At 41.3% G+C, this 23798-nt stretch overlaps 1 protein-coding gene across 1 annotated transcript in view; it reads right to left on the reverse strand.

Annotated features, from left to right (window-relative positions):
• Positions 1-23798, reverse strand: part of LOC126262593 (synaptic vesicle glycoprotein 2B-like) — a 229077-nt gene that overhangs the window by 53169 nt on the left and 152110 nt on the right. The window contains exon 8 of the mRNA XM_049959330.1: positions 19496-19661. Within this exon, the coding sequence (XP_049815287.1) occupies positions 19496-19661 (166 nt within the window). The remainder of the gene's footprint in view (positions 1-19495; positions 19662-23798) is intronic.

The following is a 23798-nucleotide window of genomic DNA, read 5'->3' on the forward strand; positions in this document are numbered from 1 at the left end:
CCTTTTGTCTCTGTATTTTACCCCTGCTACCTTCAGAATTTGAAAAAGAGTACACCAGTCAACACTGTCAAATGCTTTCTTTTAGTCTACTAATGCTGCGAACTTAGGTGTGCCTTTCCATTTTCTAAGATAAGTCAAAGATCAATATTGCCTCATGTGTTCCTACATGTTCTTGAAATCCAAACTGATCTTCCCCAAGGTTGGCTCCTACCAGTTTTTCCATTTTTCAGTAAAGAATTAGTATTAGTATTTTGCAACCATGGCTTATTAAACTGGTAGTTCACACCTGTCTGTGGAATTGGAATTATTACATTCTTTTCGATGTCTGAGGGTATTTTATGTAACTTATACATCTTGCATATCAGATGGAAGAGTTTTGTCATGGCTGGCTCTCCCACGGCTGTCGGCAATTGTGGCAGAATGTTGTGTACTCTCTGGGCCTTGTTTTGACTTAAGTCTTTCAGTGCTCTGTCAGATTCTTCTTGCAGCACCATATCTCTCACCTCATCTACATCTACATCCTTTTCCATTCCCATAATATTGCATCCAAGTTCATCTTCCTGGCATAGACCCTCTATATATCCTTCCTCCTTTCAACTTTCCCTTTGAGCTCTTGATGTTCATACCGGTGCTTCTCTTTTATCCAAAGGCCTCTTTAATTTTTCTTCACACAGTGTTTATCTTTCACCTAGTGATGTATGCTTCTAAATCTTGTATTTGTTGCTTATGCTACAACCTTTAATTTTTTAACTTATAAAACTTGATGTATTTTTCTATTCAGATAGCTCTAATCATTGACTCCATTGTTGTAGTGCATTGTCAAACTTATTTTTCAAGGTATCCAGTCCCAAATGTCACCTTGTATTTAAAAATATTTGACAGATATCTGTAAGTCAGGACTGTATATGGAAACTAACCACTGTAATCCAACTTCAAGATCTGTTCTCACACAATTCAATATCCTTTCTGCGAACACCCTACATCAAATCTGTTAAGACATTTGTTTAACGTTATTTGGTCTTTGGTGGTCAAGCTTATTAATGCTAAAATACCTCTCTGATTCTGGGCACTCAGGCCTTGTGTGGACTGTCTTTGATATGACAGTCATGTTTATGTAATTTCTGATACATTATAATAAGTCACCATTTATACCAACTGTAAGTGCATAGATTATGTTCCCTAATCAACACTGTAGCAAGGAATGACATTGGTGACTCTGATGTGATTTGAACACACAACCTTCTTATGCTTATTAGTGACCCGCGATGACTGAGTCTGATTGCATTTTCTCATTGTACAGCCATGCTGGTAACAACGTAATAACAGTGCAGCCATTTTCGGACTCTGATGATCCACAGTTATTGCAATCACTTGCGTCACAGGAGCTGATACAACCATGTTAACTATTGGCCAATGACACTGCTGCTGTACCTACCGCTCCGGATTTCACTACACTGGTTCTGCTCACACTCTGGCCTGCACCGTGCCTACTTTCTGTTCAACATTCAAGCTTCCACCATTCTGCACTGATTGACTTACCATGTGGTTCACCATCAGTGAGTACATCATGCTCACACATAGAATAATGGATGATACTACTAAATTCATCACTCTCCTGAGCCACATTAGTGAGCAGGCGGATTTCATTAGTGACTTATTTTTCACGCTGGTGCTCCAGCGCTTGCTGTGGACAATGGAACAACAGCTCAAGCTAGTTGCTTACAAGGAAGCTTGGTAGAGGCATCTTTTCACAGCTATGGCGCCACTTCTGAACCCTGGTGGATACAAACCTAATACCTGAACAGCCTCTGTGAACTTTGTGGGTCATTAAACTGCCATCGCAGGTCCAACTTGTGATGATTTTGCATTAAAAGGAGTCCATCGACGGGAAATTATGCCCCATGGATAGAATACACACCATCGGCCAACACTGACAAAGCATCAGTTATCCAGCTAACAATGCACAAATCGCTGACGTAATGCTGCTGAGGCCGATCGAGTTCATGTAACTCTACCTGAACTATCAGTGCCAGTCACCATGAGGGAGAAAGGCCTTCAGTGTGATGACACACAGGCTTCCCCGCCCAGCAACACAACTCCACCTTTAATAGTTTTTCTGATGTCTTGACCACACTTTTTACTGTCTCAAAATCACCTTATGCGTTTTGACGTACTGTCATTTTCAAAGGCTGTAAAATACAACAAGAAACTGGTATCAGAAGATATAAGAAATAGTACCCTTAAAATAAAGATGATGTGACTTACCAAATGAAAGTGCTGGCAGGTCGACAGACACACAAACGAACACAAACATACACACAAAATTCAAGCTTTCGCAACAAACTGTTGCCTCATCAGGAAAGAGGGAAGGAGAGGGAAAGACGAAAGGATGTGGGTTTTAAGGGAGAAGGTAAGGAGTCATTCCAATACCGGGAGCGGAAAGACTTACCTTAGGGGGAAAAAAGGACGGGTATACACTCGCACACACACACATATCCATCCACACATATACAGACACAAGCAGACATCTCACAAGCAGACATATTTATGTCATTATTAAAAATTTTACTGGCACATTTGTGTGATATATCTTAAAGTGTAACACGCGCAAAAAAGATCAACATTGTCTTCTCTTGCAGCTTATTTATCTTAGAGACCAATATTATATGTGAAAGCTTTTCTTTTCTTGAAGCAACACTATGTATATTAATTTAAACTATTAACTTTCCCTGTTTGTGTGTTCGTGCTTCTTAACAGGGATGTTACTGTTGGCTGACTACATCATGTGTCCTATGCTCTGAATATCCACTGTCATCAGCTGGCAAGATAACGTGACATGATCTATGACTGACTTACAAAAGCGCATCGCAGTATCGATTTTAATGATTCGGAAAGTAACATGTGGTGTTTGGTGGAGATCCAATGTATACTTTCGTAATACGAAAATACGCAGCATACATATTTGCGAAACGTGACATTTTCCCTGAGTTCCATTTTCTAAAGTGCTGGGAAATTCAATTCCTGTGTATAAAACCACAACCATTCAAAGGACTGATAAGTTTCGCAGTTTAAAGGGAAAATATACTGTCGCTCAACACGGAAAAAGTGTGTTTTCACCCGGGACAAAGTGTATTTTTAACCGGGAAATCCGGGAAAAATCCAGGAATTTTTTTTTCCTTGTCCGCATATACATCCTGCCATAGCTCGACGCGCCATTAGCAGTTGTCGTAGATGCGAGCCAGACAGCGATCGGAGCCGTGTTACAACAATGGTCGGACAATGCATGGCAGCCACTGGTGTATTATTCCCACAAGTTTCGCCTGCACAGAGAAAATCGAGCACATATGACCGTGAGCTCCTGGCGGTATACCAAGCAGTGAAATATTTCCGTCCCCAAGTGGAAGTGCGAACTTTCGCAATATATACAGACCACAAGCCACTCACGTTCGCCTTCCGTCGGAATAGTGTCAACTGCTCCCCCCATCAATTTCATCACCTTGAGTTCGTGGCCCAGTTTACTACTGACATTAGACATATTTCTGGGATCGACAACATTGTTGCGGATTGCCTATCGCGGATCAGCAGTGTTTCCAGTACCATAGACTTTCCTGCACTGGCACAGGCACAGAGAGACGACGAAGAACTCCTTGCCTATGATAAATATATGGCTTCATCATTGCAACTGAAACTCATTGATGTTCCGGGGTAAGATACACAGCTATGCTGCGACATTTCTCGCGGCTGACCTCGTCCCTTTCTGACGCCAGCTTTTAGAAGGCAAGCCTTTGATACAGTACATGGATTGTGCCATCCAGGGGTACGCCCAACATTGCGCCTAGTATCGCAACATTTCGTGTGGCCGGGCATACAAAAAGACTGCCGCGAGTGGGTCCGATCTTGTCTTCAGTGCCAACACTGCAAGATTAACCGCCATGTACATGCACCGATCGGCGATTTTCCTGATACCACCGCCCGCTTTGCCCACGTTCATTTGGATGTAGTCGGACCACTTCCACCTTCGAACAGACAAATACGTCTGTTTACAATGATCGACCGTTTTACACATTGGCCAGAGGCAGAGCCGGTGGATAATATCACAGCAGACACATTAGGTTCCGCTTTTGCAATGACTTGGTTGGCAAGATTTGGGTGCCCACTACATATTACCACTGACTGCAGGCAGCAATTTGAATCAGACCTGTTCTCACAGCTGGCCAAGTTCTGTGGTTACACCCACCGTAAGACCACAAGTTATCACCCAGCAAGCAACGGAATGATCGAACGCTGGCACCGCTGATGTGCCATGAAGAAATCTGGACAACCGCACTACCAGTGGTCTTGTTAGGCTTACGGACGACTTTCAAACCAGACCTGGGGTCGTCAGCGGAAGAACTGGTTTATGGAGAAAGACTGTGCCTTCCTGGTGACTTTGTAGACGCTGATGCCATAGAGACATCTGCTTCTGGCCAGCCGGATTTCTTGCGACGCTTGAGGGACCATGTCTCAAAGATTCGCCCTCCGAAAGCCACACATCATGGCAAGCTGCCCACTTTTGGGCACCAGGACCTGGAACAATGTCATCACGTCATGATCCGAGGGCGTTAAACCACCTCTACAAGCTCCTTATTCTGGTCCATATGAAGTGCTACGGCGCAGTGCCCAAACGATGGATATCCTAGTGAATGGCAAAACCATGACTGTTGCATTGAATCGGCTTAAACCTGCGTATGTTTTTCCTGACACCCCACTAGCGGCACCTCATCGTAGGCATCCACCTACTGCTGTTCCAGACACTGACACCACATCTCCAGCGCTGGCTCTTCAACATCCGCCGCCCAACGCAGCACGACATCCGCCTCCTGACACTGTTCCTCCTACTCCAACGACCCGTTCTGGACGTCAGGCGCACTTTCTGCTGCGGGGGGGCTGATGTAGCGACGCTGCCGCGTGCCAATTGAAGCTCGCCTGTGTGTGTGTGTGTGTGTGTGTGTGTGTGTGTGTGTGTGTGTGTGTGTGTGTGTGTGTGTGTGTGTGTGTGTGTGTGTGTGTGTGTGTGTGTGTGTGCAGTCTTAATTACTGTACACGACATCTGTGTAGTTCCGCGCCCAACCTCTAGAGGCGCTGTGTTTTCTAGTTTTTATATACGTTATGTTTATTATTATTATTCCTTGTTTTTCGAGTTAATTGGTAGTTCCGTGCCTCCTGGCCTGTGTGGACGACTACAGTTTTCTCTCCAATAACTACGGAAGTTTTCCCAGGATTAAGGATCATTCTGTAGAGGCTGGAAGCAAATTTTGTAACTCCGATCAGTCCATGCATGCCAGGCGTCGTCAGATATGCGCTCGCAATAAAGTGTTTGTTGCTTAACTGAAGGTCTTTATTCTTCTGAATCACGTTAATCGAAGGTCGGAGAGCCACCAGTTTAGCTGAACCCGACAATACCATCAGGCCAATTCTACACCCTCAATATTTCAGCCTGTACAGAGTGGTCCATTGTGGCATGAACACATTTCACATTATTGTTAACAGTAAAAGGTCCACCGTCTCCATTAACAGATTGAAGCCCACATGGACACTAGCAGACACCAATGGCACTGAGCTTATGCCTGATGCATCTCATCCACTGCCAATCACACCCTATGCTTTCAAATTCAACATTGACATCCATGGTTTCCTTCTGCAAGTTATCTCCATCAAGTTAGTCAGCAACCCCCTCATCATTGACACCTGCCACAATGACCGTCCGTTGAACGATGGCTCCATTGCTTACCACTTTTCTCCCACAATCCCACTACTACCCAGTGTTGACACGGTTAGACTCAAATTGCAGCTCTTAGATGATGGATCCTAAATGTCATGATGCCAGGGTTTCTGTCTCTTCCCCTGCTTCACATCAGACTGCTGTGCCTGGCCACCATACCAACCCTGCCTCCCACAGTCTTGTTCCTGACACTGGCTGACACTGGTATTTATCACTTTGGACAAATGCGCCAGTGTATCCCAACACCTGGAAGATCACCATCTTAGCACCATCTAATGGTTATAGCAGAGTTGTCCACAGCATATGTCACAACCTAAAATGCATCACTCGTACCCTGCTGCATGACCAGCAGCAACGGAAGCCATCAGGCGCAGCTACACACAGCATTCCAGCATAATAACACCTGGCGCTCAATGCTCTTTGCCCTGCTTCGCACTGTGGGTGGAGGAGCCTCTCTGGGGATTCGAAAAATAACTGCTGACACGAGGGTAAAATACCTCTCTGCCTCATGGCAGTTGGGCCTCGTGCAGACTCTCTTTGATAAGACAGTCTGTTCTCTGACTTGTAATGTGTCGGTTGTGTTAGTGTAAGTTACGATATTTGGTAATAAATCACTGTTTCTAACAGCCATATATGTATGAATTATGTTCCTTAACCAACATCATAGAAAGTAACTACAAACATGATTTACAAAGCATTTTCTGTGATAGAACAGAATCTGTGAGCCACATTGAGATTTAAAGCCTGGATCCATGCTATCCATACCTAGTGCAGTACCAGTTATGCATTCCACATATGCCCCATGAACTGACTCACAACTTCTTTTATTTCCTTCCCGACATTTCAGAGGCTTATCCATAGTATTGTGGAACTAACACCTCTGAGAGATAGGATACAGCAGGGAATTTGATTTATCCACAACCTCATGATTCTTATCATCATCATCATCATCATCATCATCATCATCATCTAAGACTGATTATGCCTTTCAGCCTTCAGTCTGGAGCATAGTCCCCCTTATAAAATTCCTCCATGATCCCCTATTCAGTGCTAACATTAGTGCCTCTTCTGATGTTAAGCCTATTACTTCAAAATTATTCATAACCGAATCCAGGTACCTTCTCCTTGGTCTACCCCGACTCCTCCTACCCTCTACTGCTGAACCCATGAGTCTCTTGGGTAACCTTGCTTCTCCCATGCGTGTAACATGATCCCACCATCTAAGCCTGTTCGCACTGACTGCTACATCTATAGAGTTCATTCCCAGTTTTTCTTTGATTTCCTCATTGTGGACACCCTCCTGCCATTGTTCCCATCTACTAGTACCTGCAATCATCCTAGCTACTTTCATATCCGTAACCTCAACCTTATCAATAAGGTAACCTGAATACACCCAGCTTTCACTTCCATACAACAAAGTTGGACGAAAGATTGAACGGTGCACAGATAACTTAGTCTTTGTACTGACTTCCTTCTTCCAGAAGAGAGTAGATTGTAGCTGAGCGTTCACTGCATTAGCTTTGCTACACCTTGCTTCCAGTTCTTTCACTGTGTTGCCATCCTGTGAGAATATGCATCCTAAGTACTTGAAACCGTCCACCTGTTCTAACTTTGTTCCTCCTATTTGGCACTCAATCCGTTTATATCTCTTTCCCACTGATATTACTTTCCTTTTGGAGATGCTAATCTTCATACCATAGTCCTTATATTTCTGATCTAGCACTGAAATATTACTTTGCAAACTTTCAATCGAATCTGCCATCACAACTAAGTCATCCGCATATGCAAGACTGCTTATTTTGTATTCACGTATCTTGATCTCACCCAGCCAGTCTATTGTTTTCAACATATGATCCATAAATAATATGAACAACAGTGGAGACAGGTTGCAGCCTTGTCTTACCCCTGAAACTACTCTGAACCATGAACTCAATTTACCGTCAACTCTGACTGCTGCCTGACTATCCATGTAAAGACCTTTAATTGATTGCAAAAGTTTGCCTCCTATTCCATAATCTCACAGAACAGACAATAACTTCTTCCTAGGAAACTGGTCATATGCCTTTTCTAGATCTATAAAGCATAGATACAATTCCATGTTCCACTCGTAACACTTCTCCATTATTTGCCGTAAGCTAAAGATCTGGTCCTGACAACCTCTAAGAGGCCTAAACCCACACTGATTTTCATCCAATTTGTCCTCAGCTAATAATCGCACTTTCCTTTCAACAATACCTGAGAAGATTTTACCCACAACGCTAATTAAAGAGATACCTCTGTAGTTGTTACAATCTTTTCTGTTTCCATGTTTAAAGATTGGTGTGATTACTGCTTTCGTCCAGTCTGATGGAATCTGTCCCGACTCCCACGCCATTTCAATTATCCTGTGTAGCCATTTAAGACCTGACATTCCACTGTATTTTATGAGTTCCGACTTAATTTCATCCACCCCAGCCGCTTTATTGCACTGCAATCTATTGACCATTTTCTCCACTTCCTCAAATGTGATCCTATTTCCATCATCATTCCTATCCCATTGTACATCAAAATCTGAAACAGTACTGATCGTATTTTCACCTACATTGAGCAACTCTTCAAAATATTCCCTCCATCTGCCCAAGGCATCAACAAGATTCACCAGCAGTTTTCCTGACCTGTCCAAAATACTTGTCATTTTCTTCTTACCTCCCTTTCAAAGACTGCTAGTTACACTCCAGAATGGTTTTCCAGCAGCTTGACCCAAAGTCTCCAACCTGTTTTCAAAGTCTTCCCAGGATTTCTTCTTGTATTCTGCAATTATCTGTTTGGCTTTGTTTCTTTCTTCAACATAACTTTCTCGGTCTACCTGAGTTCTAGTATGTAGCCATATTTGATACGCCTTCTTTTTCCTTTTACAGGCTGCCTTGACTGTGTCATTCCACCAAGCTCTTTGCTTAATCCTATCTTTAAACACTACTGTTCCAAGACATTGTTTAGCCACTTCTAGTACTGTGTCCCTGTACCTTGTCCATTCCTTTTCCAATGACTGTAATTGACTACATTCAACTAACTGGTACCTTTCTGAGATCACTGTTATGTACTTGTGCCTGATTTCCTTATCCTGAAGTTTCTCCACTCTTATCCTCCTACATATGATCTGACCTCCTGCACTTTCGGCCTCACAGTACCAATTTCACTGCAGATTAAATAGTGATCAGTGTCATCAAAGAATCCCCTGAATACACATGTGTCCCTCACAGTCTTCCTGAATTCCTGATCTGTTATTATATAATCAATGACAGATGTGGTTCCCCTGCCTTTCCAAGTATACCGGTGAATGTTCTTATGTTTAAAAAAGGAGTTTGTGATTACTAAGCCCATACTGGCACAGAAATCCAAGAGTTGTTTCCCATTCCTGTTGGCCTCCATATCCTCTCCAAATTTGCCCATAACCTTTTCATACCCTTCTGTTCGATTTCTAATCCTGGCATTAAAATCACCCATGAGCAGAACACCGTCCTTGTCCTTTACTCTAACAACTACATCACTGAGTGTGTCTTATAAACTATCCATCTTATCTTGATCTGTCCCTTCACAATGCGAACATACTGACACAATCCTAATTTTCTTGCTAGACACTGTCAAATCTATCCACATCAGTCATTCGTTTGCATACCTTATTGCAACTATGCTGGGTTCCATTTCTTTCCTGATGTGAAGCCCTACACCCCATTGTGCTATTCCTGCTTTGACTCCTGACAGATAGACCTTGTATTCTCCCACTTCCTCTTCTTTCTCACCCCTTACCCGAATGTCACTAACAGCTAAAACGTCCAACCCCATCTTATTTGCAGCCTCTGCCAGCTCTACCTTCTTCCCAGAGTAGCCCCCATTGATATTAATAGCTCCCCATCTTGTTACCATTCGTTTGCCGAGTCGTATCTTAGGAGTCCCTGGTTTGTCAATTAGAGGTGGGACTCCATCACTTCCAAAGGTCCGAGGGCATTTTGCTCTGATTGTTGCCAGCATCATATTTAAAGTACCAGGGAAGCAGGTTGCTAGCCTTACTTGCCCCAGGTCCCATTGAGTTTTACCCCTAACGGTTGAGGGACTAACCGGTGGATTTGGTAGTCTTTGCCGTCTGAGCACAAAGGTGACCACGACTCAGAATATGTCCGAGATGCCTAGCCTTATTCCAAAGTAACTGGTATCCGACTGTCAGGACCACTTGGCCACTCATACGTTGCCCGTTGTTCATGAACTATGACATGACAACAGGAACGCACACCATGATTCTTAATGACAATTAATTCTATCAAACAATGGAAAATATGGTTTCAATTGCCTGACACTGCAGTCGTGTGCGTGTGTGTTATTGCAGACAGTATTCAAGCACGCTTCCCTTGAAAGCTTTGACTTGTCTTGAGGCCCTCATTTGCTACATTTTCCCATGAACTTAGTTTCCTTTTTTTGACTATTTATGACATGTTGTTGTTGTTGTCTTCAGTCCTGAGACTGGTTTGATGCAGCTCTCCATGCTACTCTATCCTGTGCAAGCTTCATCTCCCAGTACTTACTGCAACCTACATCCTTCTGAATCTGCTTAGTGTATTCATCTCTTGGTCTCCCTCTACGATTTTTAGCCTCCACGCTGCCCTCCAATGCTAAATTTGTGATCCCTTGATGCCTCAGAACATGTACTACCAACAGGTCCCTTCTTCTTGTCAAGTTGTGCCACAAACTCCTCTTCTCCCCAATTCTATTCAATACCTCCTCATTAGTTATGTGATCTATCCATCTAATCTTCAGCATTCTTCTGTAGCACCACATTTCGAAAGCTTCTACCCTCTTCTTGTCCAAACTATTTATCGTCCATGTTTCACTTCCATACATGGCTACACTAACGTACAAATACTTTCAGAAATGACTTCCTGACACTTAAATCTATACTCGATGTTAACAAATTTCTCTTCTTCAGAAACGCTTTCCTTGCCATTGCCAGTCTACATTTTATAACCTCTCTACTTCGACCATCATCAGTTATTTTGCTCCCCAAATAGCAAAACTCCTTTACTACTTTAAGTGTCTCATTTCCTAATATAATTCCCTCAGCATCACCCGACTTAATTTTACTACATTCCATTATCCTCGTTTTGCTTTTGTTGATGTTCATCTTATATCCTCCTTTCAAGACACTGTCCATTCCATTCAACTGCTCTTCCAAGTCCTTTGCTGTCTCTGACAGAATTACAATGTCATCAGCGAACCCCAACGGTTTTATTTCTTCTCCATGGACTTTAATCCCTACTCTGAATTTTTCTTTTGTTTCCTTTACTGCTTGCTCAATATACAGATTGAACAACATCGGGGAGAGGCTACAACCCTGTCTTACTCCCTTCCCAACCACTGCTTCACTTTCATGTCCCTCGACTCTTGTAACTGGCATCTGGTTTCTGTACAAATTGTAAATAGCCTTTCGCTCCCTGTGTTTTACCCCTGCCACCTTTAGAATTTGAAAGAGAGTATTCCAGTCAACATTGTCAAAAGCTTTCTCTAAATCTACAAATGCTAGAAACATAGGTTTGCCTTTCTTTAATCTTTCTTCTAAGATAAGTCGTAAGGTCAGTATTGCCCCATGTGTTCCAGCGTTTCTATGGAATCCAAACTGATCTTCCCCGAGGTTGGCTTCTAGTAGTTTTTCCATTCGTCTGTAAAGAATTCGCGTTAGTATTTTGCAGCTGTGACTTATTAAACTGATAGTTCGGTAATTTTCACATCTGTCAACACCTGCTTTCTTTGGGATGAGACTTATTATATTCTTCTTGAAGTCTGAGGGTATTTCGCCTGTCTCATACATCTTGCTCACCAGATGGTAGAGTTTTGTCAGGACTGGCTCTCCCAAGGCCATCAGTAGTTCCAATGGAATGTTGTCTACTCCCAGGGTCTTGTTTCGACTTAGGTCTTTCAGTGCTCTGTCAAACTCTTCACGCAGTATCTTATCTCCCATTTCATCTTCATCTACATCCTCTTCCATTTCCATAATATTGTCCTCAAGTACATCACACTTGTATAGACCCTCTATATACTCCTTCCACCTTTCTGCTTTCCCTTCTTTGCTTAGAACTGGGTTTCCATCTGAGCTCTTGATATTCATACAAGTGGCTCTCTTTTCTCCAACGGTCTCTTTAATTTTCATGTAGGCAGTATGTATCTTACCCCTAGTGAGATAAGCCTCTACATCCTTACATTTGTCCTCTAGCCATGCCTGCTTAGCCATTTTGCACTTCCTACTGATCTCATTTTTGAGATGTTTGTGTTCCTTTTTGCCTGCTTCATTTACTGCATTTTTATATTTTCTCCATTTATGGCATATTTTTACTCATAACTGAGTTGCTTACTACCATTTATTTCACTTCTATCTTATCATCTCAGGTTTACCAGTTACGTGAGATTATATGTTATGCTGTATGGTATGTCTCCCATATATAGAGCATTGAATGACTTTTCCTGTAGCTTTTCTTGCATATATAGAGCACTGAATGACTTTTCCTGTGGCTTTTCCAATATTTTAAGCCTTATCAGTCTTTTTTTCCTTCAACTCTTTCCTCCCTTTGGTCTTTGTTCTGACAGATATAGTTTTATGCCTTTCTACACATTGACATGTACTGCTGTTTGGCGAGTCGATCTCAAGCTATAAATAAAAGACAAGTTCAGAGAAAATAATGATTTTAATACCAAAAGTTTTGTACACTTATGGTTACTTTTCAGCATAACCACCAAAAGATTGAGATATGTATCATACCTGTGGACAAGCTTTGCAATGAAACTTCCTGGCAGATTAAAACTGTGTGCCGGACCGAGACTCAAACTCGGGACCATTGCCATTCGCGGGCATGTGCTCTACCAACTGAGCTACCCAAGCATGACTCACGCACCATCCTCACAGCTTTACTTCTGCCAGTACCTCGTCTCCTACCTTCCAAACTTAACAGAAGCTCTCCTGCGAAACTTGCAGAACTAGCATTCCTGAAAGAAAGGATATTGCGGAGACATGGCTTAGCCACAGCCTGGGGGATGTTTCCAGTTTGGAAGGTAGGAGACGAGGTACTGGCAGAAGTAAAGGTGTGAGGACGGGGCGTGAGTCGTGCATGGGTAGCTCAGTTAGTAGAGCACTTGCCCACAAAAGGCAAAGTTCCCGAGTTCGAGTCTCGGTCCGGCACACAGTTTTAATCTGCCAGGAAGTTTCATATCAGCGCATACTCCGCTGCAGAGTGAAAATCTCATTCTGTAAGTTTTGCAATACCCTCTTCAAAAAATGTTGCCACCAATGATTGCAAATGAGCATTGACATTCTTTTGGAGATCTTCACTGGTTTGAAAATGCTGCCCTCGTACCCACGTCTTCAGGCAGCATTCCTCTTCGTTTGTTTTGAATAACAAAAATTTGCATTTGACTTCCGGAATTGTGTTGATCCATGACAACACTCGTCTACACACTGCTGGCATAACACAATTGCTCCTGGAACAATTTCAGTGAGGCATTTTCGATCATCCACCAATCCACCATATAGTCCTGCCTGACCTGGCACCCAGTGATTTCCACCTTTTCCCTGAACTGAAGACGTGGCTAAGAGGGCAGCACTTTCAAACCAATGAAGATCTTCAAAACAACCTCAATGCTCATTTGCAATCATTGGTGGCAACATTTTTTGAAGAGGGTATTGCAAAGCTTGTCCACAGGTACGATAAATGTCTCAATCTTTTTGGTAATTATGTTGAAAAGTAACCATAAGTGTACAATACTGTTGGTGCTAAAATAATTGTTTTCTATGAAATTGTCTTTTATTTATAGCCTATCAAAGGCTTAAAAAAAAAAAAAAAATTGGCCCTCGTATTTTAGTTGACTAATTTCTGTGTATTACAGAAAGATGTTGTTGGGTCAGCTCTAAGGAGCATATGGATCTCGCACTGCAGAATTGGCCTTCAAAGTCACCTGGTTCCACTGGTTGTGATTACTTACATAACAGGAAACAAAGAGCTGCCCTAATAGGAGTGGCTGAAACAATAAAATCGGAATGGGGGAACTATTAACTACGGTATTTGCCAAGGCTTGATACTTGGACCACTGATCTTCTTAGTGTATATTAATGATCTATAAAGGCCGGGATGGTTCCTTTGAAAGGGCACGGCCGATTTCCTTCCCAATCCTTCCCTAACCCGAGCTTGCGCTCCGTCTCTAATGACCTCGTTGTCGACGGGACGTTAAACACTAACCACCACCACCACCACCACCACCACCACCAATCTATAAACATCAGTAAATAACAAGACAAATATAGTAATTTTTGCTTATGATACAAGTAACTTGGTCAAGGGCATCAAATCCTCAGTGCAGATTATAACTGAAACAATAACAAGACAAATATACAGGTGAAGAATCGTAATGGAATCTATTCTATGCATCAATCTGACATTTGTCAGGAGAATAAAAAATTGCTGCATTTCTGTTCTACGTAATTTATTTGTTCCAAAAAAATTCAGAAGGTATTCTGAAACCACAGAAATGTGCAGCTCATTGTATTACCACAAATGCTGTTATTGTGAAAGATGATGATCTTTGACAAACTGGCAACACAAGTTACATGCAGATAAATAAAAATAAAATTTCTTTGCATTTGAAACAGTGAGGTAACAGATATGGTAAGTATTTCATGAATACCACATTGACTTGTAGTCAAGTTGGACAACAAACAGCAGATGTCATAACTGAAAAAGGTATCTCAAATCAAACATAAGTCTAAAAATAAACAATTTACACAGAGAATAAAGTCATTGTGTGGGACAGAAAGGAGACTGTAACTACTATCTTGGAACAGCTCTGATGTTGGCATTGTAATGCATTACAAAGAACATGGCAAAATATTGAAGCAAGTAATCCAGAAATCAAAGCAACCTTATTATAAGAAAAAAAAAATTACATCAGGGGCAGCAAAATAAACACCGTGTGGGATATAGTGAAGACAGAGACAGGTGGGGCCAAAAACGAAGAGGAACAGATAGTGCTAAAAATAAATGAGACACTGGTAACAAGTGCATTTAGTGTTGCAAACCTCTTAAACAAGTGCTTTATTTCTGTTACTGACAGTTTGGGATTATCGGGTTCAGTGAACATTGCAATGGAGTACCTGAGACTAGTCTTTAAAAATAACTTCATAAAATGGAAATGACACTCACGTCTCCCAAAGAACTAGCATCCATCTTAAAATCCTTAAAATTTAAGTATTCTAATGGGTATGATAACATATCAATGAAGTTAATCAAAGAGTACTCATGCAAGTTGAGCTCTAACTTTAATTATCTATGTAATCAATCTCTTATCAGCGGAACATTTCTATACTGGCTAAAATATTCTGAAGTTAAGCCTCTTTACAAGAAGGGGGATAAAGAGATACCATCAAACTATCAACCAATTTCACTTTTGCCAGTTCCTCAAAAATATTTGAAAAGGTTGGGTTCAAGCCTCTCCTTAAGCATCTGACTGCAAATAATATATTGTCCAAGTCACAGTTTGAGTTTCTTAAGGGTTCTGATACAGAGAAAGCTATTTACACTTCAGTGAGAATGTACTAATTCATCAGATAATAAATTAGTCTGCTGGCATTTTCTGTGACCTGTCAAAGACATTTGGCTGTGTGAACCACAGCATTCTCCTAAGTATATTAGAATATTATTATAGTGTCACCGACAATGCTGCAAAATGGTTTGAGTCTTATCTATCTAATAGGAAACAAAGGGTGTTGCTGTGAAATATCTGTGCAGTAAGCAGTCAGTCTTCATCTGATTGGGAATTAATTACATGTGGTGTTCCTCAAAAGGTTCCCTCTTGGTTACATTGCTTTTTCTTGTGTACATTAATGACCTCTCATCTGCCAGATGCTAAGTTTGTTTTATTTGCAGAAGATACAAACATTGCAATAAGTAGCAAGTCAAGTACCGATTTAGGAACAGCTGATAATCAAATTTTCACTGATATTAATAAATGGTTTAAAGCTAATCCACTGTCATTAAACTCTGAAAAGACTCACTATAAGGCAGTTCAGAACCTGTAAGAGATTTCCTTCCAGCATGTGTATAACATATGAAGACATGCAGGTCAAAGAGGTTGACAGTGTTATATTTCTGGGATCACAACATGATAATAAATTTATTTGGAAGGGCTTACCACAGAATTGCTAAAGCACCTAAACAAGTCTGTATTTGCAGTGAGAATGATGTCAGATGTAGGAGATATAAATATAAAAAAACTTGCATACTTTGCTTACTTTTATTCTATTATGTCACACGGGATCATATTCTGGGGTAACTCATCAAACAGAGCAAAAGTTTTTAGCATGCAGAAGTATGTAATAAGAATCATTTGTGGTGCAAATTGAAGAACATCATGTCAAAAGTTTTTAGCATGCAGAAGTATGTAATAAGAATCATCTGTGGTGCAAATTGAAGAACATCATGTAGAAATCTGTTCCAGGAACTTTGTATTCTAACCACTGCTTCTCAGTACATTTATTCCGTAATGAAATTTGTTGCAAGTAATACATCTCTATCTCCAACCAATAGCTCAACACATAGTATCAATACTAAGAATATGAACAATCTACAGTACATAAAGAGCTAAAATCAGTTACCTTGGTCCAAAAAGGGGTCCAGTATTCAGGAACACACATTTTCAATAAATTGCCAGCAACCATTAAAAACTTGGTTTCAGATACAGCACAGTTTAAACATAGTTTGAAAGACTTTTTGATAGGTAACTCCTTCAACCCTATAGATGAGTATCTTAACAGGAACTGTTAGACCAGCTTAAGTAAAATGTCCATTAGATTTTGGTTGTAATAACACTCGGACACAACAGTCAAGATTAGGTATTTTGTGTATGATAATTGGACAGTGTATTAATCCTGTAAATATTAGCAGTTCCAGTTTACTGTAATGTATTCACCTATTTTAACAATCTCCTGACAAATGATCAGGGTAGTAATATTATATTCAAATGTTTTACATCATTCTTTCTCACATGTTCCACACCAACAAGAATCGTCTCATTTTTGGGTCTATGGAACGAAAGCTGAATCTAATCTTATCTAATCTAATCTCATCAACTCAAAGGTTGGTTTGAAGACTTCAGGGCTGTACTTGGCATTGTCCTATCATAGGTGATACACCTTTGCCTTCCTCTGAACATACAATGACTTACAAAATCAGTTATTAGGGATCTACAGTTTAATGTGGACTCTGATCCACAGTAAAAGTTGGCATTTTTCACATTAACAAACATTGCCAGAGGTGAATACATGCCCAAGACTTTTTAAATTATGACATCGGCCATTTGTTGTCAGGCTTGAGTCCCAAGTCATATGGTATCCATTGAATATTTACCATAGCTGTTACCCCACTATTTCAAATGCAAAGCCATTTTTAAAATTTTTGTTTATCTGTGCATAACTTGTATTATCAGTTTATCAAAGATCATCATATCATCATCCGTCACAGTATCAGCATTTTATCTATTTGTAAGGCACTTGGTTTTGATGAAGAAGAATTTTTCTGTTCATGTAAATACGCTTTGTCCTTCAAAAGTTATCAGTTTACTGATGAATTTGTCAAATGTGTACTAATATATGAACTGAAGCTGAATGCCACAACTTGGGGGGCAGTTGCGGCTTTTCTATTTATTATGTTAGACAATATTATGGAAAGGAAAGTTGCTACTCACCATATAGCAGAGATACTGAGTTGCAAATAGGCAGAACAAAAAGACTGTCACACATAAAGCTTTCGGCCAGTAAGGCCTTCGTCAAAAATAGACGACAGACACACACACACACACACTCACACAAATGCAGCTCTCACACGCGACTGCAGTCTCAGACAACTGAAAACACACTGAGCAGCAGCACCAGTGCATGATGGGAATGGTGACTGGGTGGGGGTAAGGAGGAGGCTGGGGTGGGTAGGAGGAAGGATAGTATCGTAGGACTGGCGGACAGTGAAGTGCTGCAGGTTAGATGGAGAGCAGGGGAGAGGTTGGAGGGGGGGGGGGGGGAGTAGTGGAAAAGGAGAGAAATAAAAAGACTGGGTGTGATGGTGGAATGGTGGCTGTGTAGTGCTGGAATGGGACTATGGAAGAGGCTGAATGGGTGAGGATAGTGACTAAGAAAGGTTGAGGCCAGGAGGGTTGCGGGAATGTAGGATATATTGCAGGGAAAGTTCCCACCTGTGCAATTTGGAAAAGCTGGTGTTGGTAGGAAGGATCCCGATGCTCAGGCTGTGAAGCAGTCATTGAAAAGAAGAATGTTGTGTTGGGTGGCATGCTCAGCAGTGGGATGGTCCACTTGTTTCTTGGCCACAGTTTTTTGGTGGCCATTCATGCAGAAAGACAGCTTGCTGGTTGTCATGCCCACATAGAATGCAGCACAGTGGTTGCAGCTTAGCTTGTAGATCACATGCCTGGTTTCACAGGTAGCCCTGCCATTGATGGGATACATGATGTTTATGACTGGACTGGAGTAAGTGGTGGTAGGAGAATGTATAGAACAGGTCTTGCATTTAAATCTATTACAGGGGTATGAGCCATGAGGTAAGGGGTTGGGAGCAGGGGTTTTGTAAGGATGGACAAGTGTATTGTGTAGGTTTGGTGGACAGCGGAATACCACTGTGGGAGGGGTGGGAAGGATAGTGTGACAAGGGGGAATGCTCCTCTGTGGCCAGACAGTGGGACTTTGGGAGGTGGTGGGAGATTGGAACGATAAGGCATGGGAGATTAGTTTTTGTACAAGTTTGGGAGTACAATTATGGTCTGTGAAGACTTCAGTCTACCCTCAGTATATTTCAAGAGGGACCACTCATCACTGCAGATGTGACAACCATGGGTGGCTAGGCTGTATGGAAGGGACTTCTTGGTATGGAATGGGTGACAGCTTCTTTCCTTTTCTGCTAATCCCCCTTCCCTTCTCCTCCCTGCCCCAGCCTCCTCCGTACCCCCACCCAGTCATCACCCCCATAATGCACTGGTGCTGCTGCTTGCAGTGTGATTTAAATTGCCTGTGACTGTAGTCGTGTGTGTGTGTGTGCGTGTGTGTGTGTGTGTGTGTGTGTGTGTGTGTGTCCATCATCTATTTTTGATGAAGACCTTACTGGCCGAAAGCTTTTTGTGTGACAGTCTGTTTGTTGTGCCTATCTGTGACTCAGCATCTCCACTATATGGTGAGTAGCAACTTTTCTTTTCATAATACTGTTACGTTCCATCCTGCGTTTTCCATTATTATGAAAGACACTAATTTTGGGCATTTGAAAACGTAAGCTAAGCATGACAAGTGCTTCTAACACATAACCTATATCTGTATTTAATGCTAATTACATTATTAATAAAATCTGCAGAAATAATTTATTGTAGCTACATCTCTATATTAACATATACTGAGACATGTTCAGTATCCACATTCTACAATGTGATCCATGGAGCACCATGTGAAATAATGAATAAATGAATTCTGTTTGCTCTCTTTCCCAAATTTGATTTCAACATTATCTTTTTCCTTCTTCACACTATTAAAAAAAGTAATTGTGACAGATATTGTCATTCAACTCAGAGTAGAAAAAAAGGAAAAATGTGATGTTAATAGTGTTTTGTGAATTTATGTGACAAGATATAGAAGGACAGAAACATTTTTAATACTTCTCAGTTAGAACACATTACCACTCCACAAGATCCTGCATTTGCGTCTGTGTCTGCCACACCAGTGAAAGATATCATTTCACAAATTGACACAGATTCATTAGTTGTGTTTGTGTATTTTTGATACTCCTTGTATTCTTCAGCTGATGCAAACATCTGTGGTACCCAGTGACGTATGGTATTTGAACTGGAAATTAAATCAGACTATTACAAATCTGGAAACAGAATGACAGGCTGAGTTGACTGGTGTGTATTATACTAAGATAAAAAAGTTTGTGTATAATGTAAATTACATTTTTTGTGACTTTTGGCATTTCATTTTATAAAAAGATAATACAGCTCGCTTTTGTAGTCTAGTTTAACGATTACTTTTTTGTGATTATGATTTAGTTATTGTCAACTGAAACTCATGAAACAGTCCGTTGTTGCTTGATGGTGAACATAAAAAAGATTATCATTGGTTAACAACTAATTATCTGTACTGTTATGTGAATAGCCATGCTGATAAAGCACCAGCAACTGCGTTTATTTAAATATTAATTGTGTGTTTTAACCATAATCTCGTTCTGCACTGCTCTTTGCCAACACACCCTGTGGTTATTTTCACCTTCCCTGCTCCTCTCATATCTCCACTCCCCGCACCTGGCAGCATTGCCCTGCCACCATCTAGTCCCTGCACGCATCACCATGCATATTCCACCAGACAGTGCTAACTTCTTTACCACGTGTACCACGCTATCCTTTCTCCCTTCCCCACCCCATTTTGGATTGCTGCTTTCATTCAATGTGACAGTTTCATTCTGGCTGGAGCGGCCTAAGAGCAGTCATGTGAGGGGTGCTTGCTTGTGTGACTGTATGTGTGTGTTTTATTTTCTGAAGGATGCTTTGGTCAAAAGCTCAATGTGTATCAATCTTTTCATTGTGCCTGTCTGCAATTCAGTGTGTCACTTTTATGGTGAATAGCGGTCCATCTTTTTTATAATATTGTTGATAAATAAAACTGGTTGTTTAAATTTATTTAGACTTCATTATAAAAACTGCGGTCATGCATATTTGCATAGTTTGTCATAAATGGTAATACTGGAAATCATATGCTTCATGATAGCCAACATGGTGTTGTAGTTTATGTAACAACAACCAAGAATGGTTCTGCAAATGAAACAAGTGTTTTCTCTGACACTCTAAATGTCATCTTGTTAAACAATTGACAATACAGGAAGGAATAATGGCAGTAATATGAAAAAGATAGATTGCTACTCACCATACAGAGGAGATGTGGAGGTGCAGATGAGCACAACAAAAACACTATTATACATTTGAGCTTTCAGCCAAAATGCATTGTTCTAAAGTAGAAAACACATACATGACCACTGTCTCTGGCCACTGAGGCCGCACTGTGGACAGCAATTGCGCCTCATAGGAAAACAGTCTGTGAGCTGAGTAGGATGTTGGGTGGGGAGGAGGAGGTATATTAGGGTAGGGGTGGGGGAATCTGTAATGCTGCTTAGGGAAGCATGTAGGGATATGGTGGGGACAGGGTATGACTGCTAGGGGCGATCGTGAGATTTGAGGTGCTAGGAGGGAGGTAGGGGTGGGGAGAGTGGGAACGGAAAAGGATAGAAATAGCGGATCCATTTTTGGAGTGGAAGCAGGGAAGGGTGTAGGTCACTGGAGAACAGGGAATAGCTGAGTGGAGATCTCCAGTGACTTATCTCTGCAGTCACATACCATCTCTGACATTCTCATTGTCTGGTCACAAAGGAACGCTCCCCTCATTACTCAATACCTACCAGGTCTAGAACAACTGAATCACATTCTCCATCCTCCTCACCTCTCCCACAGTGGTATTCTGCAGTTCTCCGAACCTACACAATATTATTGTCCATTCCTACTTCACTCTTACTCCCAAACCCTTTCCTCATGGCTCATATCCCTGTAATAGACTTAGATGCTAGACCTGTCCCGTATATCACCACTACCACGTACTCTAGTCCTGTCACAGGCATCTTCTATTCTATCAGAGACAGAGCTACCTTTGAAAGCAGACACTTGATATACAAGCTAAGATGCAACCACTGTGCTGCTTTCTACATGGGCACAACCACTAACAAGCTGACTTCCATCATGTATGGCCAATGCATAACTGACCAAAAGACAACTGGACCACCCAATTGCTGTATAAGCTGCCCCTCATGATGTGCTCCACTTCAGTGACTGTGTCACAGCCTGCACCATCTGGATCCTTCCTACCAACAACAGTTTTTCTGAATTGTGTAGGCGGGAACTCTCCCTACAACATATCCTTCAATCCCGAAACCCCTTGGCCTCGATCTTTGCTAGTCCCTGTCTTCCACCTACCTATCTCCTTACCTGCTCCCATTTCAACACTACACACACCTTTATCCCACCAACACACCTACTAGTAATTTTCCCTTCTCTAATACTTTCCTTTTATGCTCCCTCCCTCCCCCACCCTTACAACCTCAAACCTGCCAACTGCATCCTGTCCTCATCACATCCCTAAACACTCCCTCACCTCTTGCCTGCTACCTCTCCCTCTCATCTTCCTCCTTACCCCTACCACCCAAAGACTGTTTTCCCATCAGGCGCAGTTGCTGTATGATGCAGTCTAGTCTCAGCAGCCAAAGGCATTGGTCATGTGTTTGTGAGTTGTTCTGGTGTAAATCTGCATGTTTTCTGCATTACAGGCCTTTTGGCTGAAAGCTCAAATGTATAGCAGTCTTTGGTTGTGCCTGTCTGCAACTCAACATGTCCTCTATACAGTGAATAGCAATCTATCCCTTTCATAATAAACATCAGATTTTGTTCTGTTTCTTTTGACAAATTGAAACTGCATAGAGATGTTTTGTCTTATCAATTCAGTTTACATCAGTTGCTTTTGTCCTCCTTTTATCTTCTGTTACTTAATATCACCAATTTTGTTGCGCTCTACAAAGAGATACTCATTGATCTGCTCCATTCAGTTCAAAGCTGGTAAACCATAACCATGTAGCACTGCTGAAAGTGGTCATATATCAATTAATGTAGTATGCTTGAATAAGGGATGTACACCAGCTCAAATATTTATAATGGAATAAAAATTATTTCAAAATCTAGAGCTACATCTGTTCCTTCACATAGTTAGGTAATTTATCTGTAAAACTCTAAAGATGCACAAGTTACTGAAGAGACAGTACCATACCATCTATTTGCAGGCAATTATGGCCAGCAGGTTTACAATGGACATAAATGAGATACTGTTTGGCAAAAAGTGAAGTAACTATTTGAAACAAAATATGTTAACACCTGCAATAATTACAGAGTCATATTCCCAAAACAAAAGTTGCTGTGTTTTTATGTATTCATCATCATAGTGCAAATGTGAAGTTTCAATGAATTGATTAAAACGCAGCAGAAGGGAACAGTATACATACTTGACAAGGGCAACATGTGGATGTGCTAATTCAGTTTTGTTGTATCCACAATGCAGTAGTGCATTACAAAAAGCCAAAGTGGTTACATTATCCAGATCTTTGCTGTAAGCTGTTCTATATCAGTGTGTTTTTAATATTTTCATTGACACTTCACATTTGCATGCCATTAATGAATATAGGAAGAATGAGCAACTTTAATTTTAGAAAATATGACTCTGATAGTACTGAATGTGTTAACATGTATTGTTTCAAGCAGATGCTACTTTGCTTCTTTTCTCAAAGGCTTGCATAATCGCAATGCAAATGGTCCAATTTTGACAGAGAACCCTTAGTAGTCAATGAAACCATTTGTGGGTGCTATCCGTAAGCCCACAAGGATGAGTGCCATAAATGACACAGACACTCTGAGTATATTGTACAATACATAACCAATTTCTGGCATAGCTTATTACCTCTTGCGCACTGGCACTGTTTCCATGTACATTGATTATGAGGAATTTTCACAGGCACAACATCACTAGCAGAAACTGCAAGATCTGCTTAATGATCCCACAATGGACCTTTGCATCGAATCCAGGCTCATACCTTGTGTGACTCATCTAGTTTTCTGATGAATCATAGAACAGCACATACCCACTTGTCCCTCAGCATTTCTGCTGCTTTATCTTTGTGCAATATCAGAACCTTGTTCATCCCAGAATGCAACTGTCCACATGCCTAATCACTGAGTGATTTGTTTGGGTGAACATCAGAAAGACTGTAAGTTGTGGACAAGAGGATGTATTCCCTGTCAACAAAGCAAAACCTAATGACACCCAGCATCCTCTTGGCCACTTTGAAATATCAAAGCATCAGTTCAAGCATATGCACATCAGCCTCATAAGCCCACT

The sequence above is a fragment of the Schistocerca nitens genome, chromosome 6, assembly GCF_023898315.1.
Source record: "Schistocerca nitens isolate TAMUIC-IGC-003100 chromosome 6, iqSchNite1.1, whole genome shotgun sequence".
NCBI classification, from domain to species: Eukaryota; Metazoa; Arthropoda; class Insecta; order Orthoptera; family Acrididae; genus Schistocerca; species Schistocerca nitens.